Source organism: Lepisosteus platostomus, chromosome 6, assembly GCF_059453375.1.
Source record: "Lepisosteus platostomus isolate fLepPlt1 chromosome 6, fLepPlt1.hap1, whole genome shotgun sequence".
NCBI lineage: Eukaryota > Metazoa > Chordata > Actinopteri > Semionotiformes > Lepisosteidae > Lepisosteus > Lepisosteus platostomus.
Genome location: NC_142616.1, coordinates 6,231,382 through 6,236,933, shown reverse-complemented (window position 1 = coordinate 6,236,933; position 5,552 = coordinate 6,231,382). Strand labels below are relative to the sequence as shown.

At 41.0% G+C, this 5,552-nt stretch overlaps 1 long non-coding RNA gene and 1 gene segment (V, D, J or C); one reads left to right on the top strand and one right to left on the bottom strand.

Moving 5' to 3' along the window:
* LOC148659776 (uncharacterized) overlaps positions 1-5,315 on the bottom strand; it is a 118,366-nt gene extending 113,051 nt beyond the window's left edge. Inside the window, exon 1 of the long non-coding RNA XR_015939328.1 lies at positions 5,264-5,315. This is a non-coding gene — a long non-coding RNA (uncharacterized LOC148659776). The remainder of the gene's footprint in view (positions 1-5,263) is intronic.
* Positions 1-5,552, top strand: part of LOC148659775 (immunoglobulin mu heavy chain-like) — a 123,066-nt gene that overhangs the window by 109,028 nt on the left and 8,486 nt on the right. Inside the window, 1 exon segment of the C gene segment in view lies at positions 22-82. Within this exon segment, the coding sequence occupies positions 22-82 (61 nt within the window).

The window sequence follows — 5,552 nt, the reverse complement described above, 5'->3', positions numbered from 1 at the left end:
CAGTCAGTGGCAGGAGTCCAGCATTGTGATAACGTGTACTTCGACTACTGGGGAAAAGGCACTCAAGTCACTGTCACCTCAGGTAAGTAATGGAACAACTGAAGTAGAAGTAAGATGCTTGTGTTTTATTTTCTAACAAATGCAGTAATTGAACGGGGTAGCGTGTTTAGTTTATGGACAGAACAACGAAGGAACTATTATGCCGTGTAGCTACGGCTATGCCTTCGATTACTGGGGGAAAGGAACACAGGTCACTGTTTCATCCGGTAAGTCTGTTTTCTTCTTTGCAAAATCTTGTGTCCATATTAAAATGGATATTAAATATCACCGATTCTTTCCACCTAATACAGTACATGTGGAAAGATGTGTGGGCTCTCAGCTCTCACCTCAACTAAGCCTGTTCTGAAAAGACGTTTTTAGTTAGGAAAGTACAGTAAAGAGGTTAATGTGATTACTACGGTGGTTACTTCGACTACTGGGGGAAAGGAACGAGTGTCACCGTGTCTTCTGGTACGTTTCGCCCTTTTCTGTTATTTAAGTTGTTTTTAGTATGCCCTGCTATTTATTTCAAAGTCGGTTTCCATGCGTCTTCCTCTTGGGTTCAGCTGAAAAAATATAAAACTATGAAAGATCTTAAAGTTAACAGTCCTGGCCTATACAGTATAACAGAACCTCTTTCTTTGGTTGCTCACGGGTTCAGAGCTTGTTTCGAGTGTTAGGACCGCACAGGTCACTGCGGACGCGCTCGGGAGCTGTCCGGTTTGATTCGGGTAGAATCGTTCCCACAGCGCTTAGTTTTAGAACTGAGATTCTAGCGACACACAACACCGTGACAATGACTATTTCGACTACTGGGGAAAAGGAACCATGGTGACCGTCACCTCAGGTACTGTAATTACCGACGAAACATCTTTCTCTAACACGGTTTGAATTACGATATTTATTTATTTTTTAAGAAAGAGAGAAAGCAGTTAGAGTATCCTATTTAAGGCAAGGAGGGAGGACGACTTTGTGTTTACAGGACCAGAGCTGTATTTTAAAATGCAAAATATTTGGATTATTGTTTTGAGAAAATAATTGTGTTTTGAGCGAAAATCCAAGGTATAGGAGTATGGCTTTTACAATCCCGCGTCCATTTCGGGGAATCAGTTCACTGTACTACAGAGAACACGGTACCTATTTTTGTACACCACACAAATCGTGTCAACATTTGGAAAAGCCTAATTATGACCGAGAAGTAGCGCGTAGTTATTGCTCGAAACGATGAGCGAGGTGCCGCACTGTGACTATACTGCTTTCGACTACTGGGGGAAAGGGACCTCGGTCACCGTCACCTCAGGTAAATACTCGCCGCTCTGTATTGAATTCACTTTCTTTTTTTTTTCAAAAAAGAAAAAAAAAACTAAGGTCTTTGAATCAGAAGACTAAATTAGTGACCAGTGTCAAAGAAAGACTGTGTTCAGAAAGGCTACGTGTCATAGCCTGCAGCCTATATTTAGACGTTATTTGAACAGCACGGATTTTATATAAGCGTCCTCGTATTGAAAAAGAAGCTTTCGAGATTGTGTGTAGCGTGGAAGCGTTGTTCCTTCGTCGTGTACAGTTACTTCGAGTACTGGGGGAAAGGCACAGCGGTCACAGTCACGAACGGTAAGAAAAGACGATGTACTGACGTTCTGGGCTCCGAATTTGTCTTTTATTTTTTAATATCTGCTGAGTGACTAATCCTTTTCAGCGCTCAATGGCAAATAAACGGTAGTTCCGTGTATTTCTTTATAAAAAATAACCAAATCAAAATGCATTCGGTTGTATATAAGAATAAGACTCAAAAGGTATCCAGTTTTTGAACTGGGTATTTAAACAGCCACCGCACTGTGACTATGGAGCTTACGACTACTGGGGGAAAGGCACTATGGTGACAGTAACGAACGGTAAGAAAAGTTACTGATAACAGTCGTATTCTAAACTGCGTGCTGATTCTGAACTCCTCAATTCAGAATTTAGCGGTACCAGATATTTTCGGCGTTAAGCGTTACAGCGTAGTGGCGTCTCGTATCTTTTAGGTGAGTATTTCTGACCTGGAAGTCAAGATAAAATTGTATGGGGAATTTAGGAATAGAAGTAGATGACAGGGTTAGTGGTGCTTTCTTTAGATGCCTTTAGACAGGCTTGAAATACAGTAAAGGCGGTTTGCGCACAGACAAATAGTAGAATTACAGAGCTGTGCAACTGGGAAGCTTTTGATTACTGGGGGAAAGGGACCCAGGTGACTGTGACTTCAGGTAAGACATGAATATCTTTTTTACTCGGATTACGCGTTAGAAAAGCACAACATTCTTTTTAATCTTCTGTCTTTGTGCTTCACGGTAATGAGTCCTGAGAAAAGGCGAGAGACACGGAGTGATTAGGACCTGGAACATCTATTAGCTATTACTGTTTACTGACTGTCTCGCAATTGTTATTTTTCCACCCTTTTGCAATACTGTATCTCATTCTGATGATCGAAGTAAAACAATTTTAAATAAGAGGGGCAACAAGACGTTTTTTAGAATTATAAATGTAAAATCCCTTTCATAAAAAAAAGTAAGGCAACACTATCGTCTTGGCCGTCGATATTAATGTAAACCTCCGTTTATACAATGAACTGTCGTGCTACAATTACTTCGACTACTGGGGGAAAGGAACGCAGGTCACCGTCACCTCGGGTAAGAAAACAGCTTGCATGAAATCTTATTTATTTGTGATTTAATTTGGCTTCGCCGTATTTCTCCAGTAAAAAAAAAAAGTCTATCAGTTTAAAAGCTTTCAGAACAGCATTTGGTATTTATAGCTATGTCGTAGGTGCTGTAGCATTAAAACAGACAAAACAATACGTATTTTATCCACCAGCGCAATTTCATGTTAGTTGTTTTTTTAATTAACTAATTGAGGCAGTTTACTCTTCAGAGCTTTAGAGTGGTTTTCGCAACTAGTTATCGCGAAACGGTCTTTGGAAACACGGTGGGGTCATGTTAGTGTCGCTGTAAGAAAAGCGAACGGAACGTCGTGTAGCAACACTTACTTCGACTACTGGGGGAAAGGAACTCAGGTGACCGTGTCTTCAGGTGAGTGGAATTCAATACGAAAAAATACACGTAACTAACAGTTCTTATTTAGGATGCCCGCGTCAGACTTTTGTTAAAATTCATAAACTAGTGACAGACCTAGAAGCGAATCGATCTCCCCTGTCCAGGGACTTTAAAATAAGAGCGGGACGGCGGGGTTATACTGTACCTGTCTTGAGACACGGGGACCTCAGGGGCTCCTTCGGGGTTTTTGAGCTGTGTGGGAATCGGCGGTATCGCTGTGATAATTACGGCTTCGACTACTGGGGGAAAGGAACTCAGGTCACCGTCACCAGCGGTAAGTTCTGCCCCGTCTTCGGCGCTGCGGCTGCAAGAATTATTCCGTCTCGATTTTTGTTTTTACTTTGGGAAAATAGAAACACGCTTCCAAGTTATCTGTCGTTAACCCTCAGTTTACCTAACGACAGGGAGTAGACTGCGCTGTTAAACAGACGCGAATAACTTGATATACAACAGAAAGGACCAGATAAAATTATTTAAATGGGAAATTAGGGCTTGCGATTTTAAGCGACCCAAAATTTTAAAATATATATAATAAAAAATCGATGATTTTAGGGGAAATAAGTAACGTAAACGCTAGGCGTCGATATATTGCAATATAAATGTATTAATACGTTCGCAGATAAAACTGCCTACCGCATTTATTCATAAATATTTTTATTAAAGCATTAACCGTTCGTTCGCCTTGTGATATAATAAATAGGATTTTATGCTGAAAAAGTTTTTGCACTGAGTATCCGATGAAATAATTCAGTGTGACTACAATGCTTTCGACTACTGGGGGAAAGGAACCATGGTCACCGTCACATCAGGTAAGACCTCTAGTTTAAAATATACAATAACCGTGATTTTAATGTATTTTTTTTATCGAGTCGCTCTATTTAAGGTTTAGAAGCGGGTGGAAGACAGTAGAAGTTAAATAATAGGCTGCCGTCCGTAACAATAGACGTTGTCGCGTTTTTTAAGTTTGAATTCTGAATTAAAATACCTGTATTGTGGTATTCGGAAAGTTTTGTCACCGCTTGGTTTAAATCGGGAGAAACTGTAGGGACTTATTGTACAGCAGAGTGTATGGACACGAGCAGTGTGACTACTTTGACTACTGGGGGAAAGGCACCATGGTCACCGTCACTTCTGGTAAGAAAAACCCGTTTATTTTCCCGTCTTTACCCCGTTGGAATTTCAGTGGTGGATTTTTATTTTTTTCCAACCGTTTGCTCGTTGTCTTTGGTAACACATGTCTAATTTCAGTTATCAACAGGTGTGGTAGGCTACTGAAATTTAACTCGTCTCAATTTGAAAGCCTAGAAACAGGGAACGAATGCGCTTAATATTCACTGTTTGATTTTGAAAAGCTTAAAAAAGGGGGGAAATTCCACTAGAGCACCAACTAGGAATGGATACATACAGTACAGTATATGTGTGTCGTTGATAAATCCGTCGTCATGAAATGAACTACGCCCGCGATCGATTTAATTTTCAAAATTGGACTGAAGGTTATGATCCGCTTTCGTGATGATTAAAAATAAATGGATAAGTCATTCCGAAAGGATAGGCTTTAACATTATCTGACCTCTTTGTAACTACCGAATGTATTTGCCTTCTGCGAGCTCTGAAAAAGATACTCAGTCTATACTGGTGGTGAGCGACTTTTATAATGTAATACAAGGTTGGCTAGTTTATTTTTTGAATCAAATAAATGATAGACGAAGTACAAATGATTTAGATACGGTGGTTGTTCGGTCGGTGCCTGGGTTACCCGGGTTTTAGAATGAGCGGTCGGAGTAAATTCAGCAGCGTGACGACCGCTTCGATTACTGGGGATCCGGGACAGCGGTCACCGTCACCTCCGGTAAGTACCGAGCACACTCACTGCTGAGACGCGCGGTGCGTGATTTTGAGTGAGTTTTACCGAATGACCCAATTTTAACTTCCCCTCTTACTTTCTAGTGCCTCAAAACAGTCAATAAAATATTCATAAAAATGCGCAGGTTGTTATATGCGTTAAATTGAATGTATTCAGCGCGGTACTATTACAGTACAAGATCAGACTAGTGTCTTTGATGTAATATAAGGAATAGGACGTTATGCTGAAAATGTTTTTGCACTGAGTGTCCGGCGAAATAATTCAGTGTGACTACGATGCTTTCGACTACTGGGGCAAAGGAACCATGGTCACCGTCACATCTGGTAAGACCTCTAATTTAAAATAGATCACAAGCGTGATTTCAGCGCGTTTTATCGAATTGTTTTGTTCAGTTGGAGCTTTAGATCCGATCGACAGAGTGCGATAGAGACAGCTCCTATAGTCCGCTGCGAAAGTAATTCGTACCCAGTCCCGTTAGACTCGCTCCTCACTGGAAGCGAGCGGTTAGTGTTTTAATCGCGGCGGCAGAGCCGAGTCAGTCACTGTGCTACTGGGCTTTT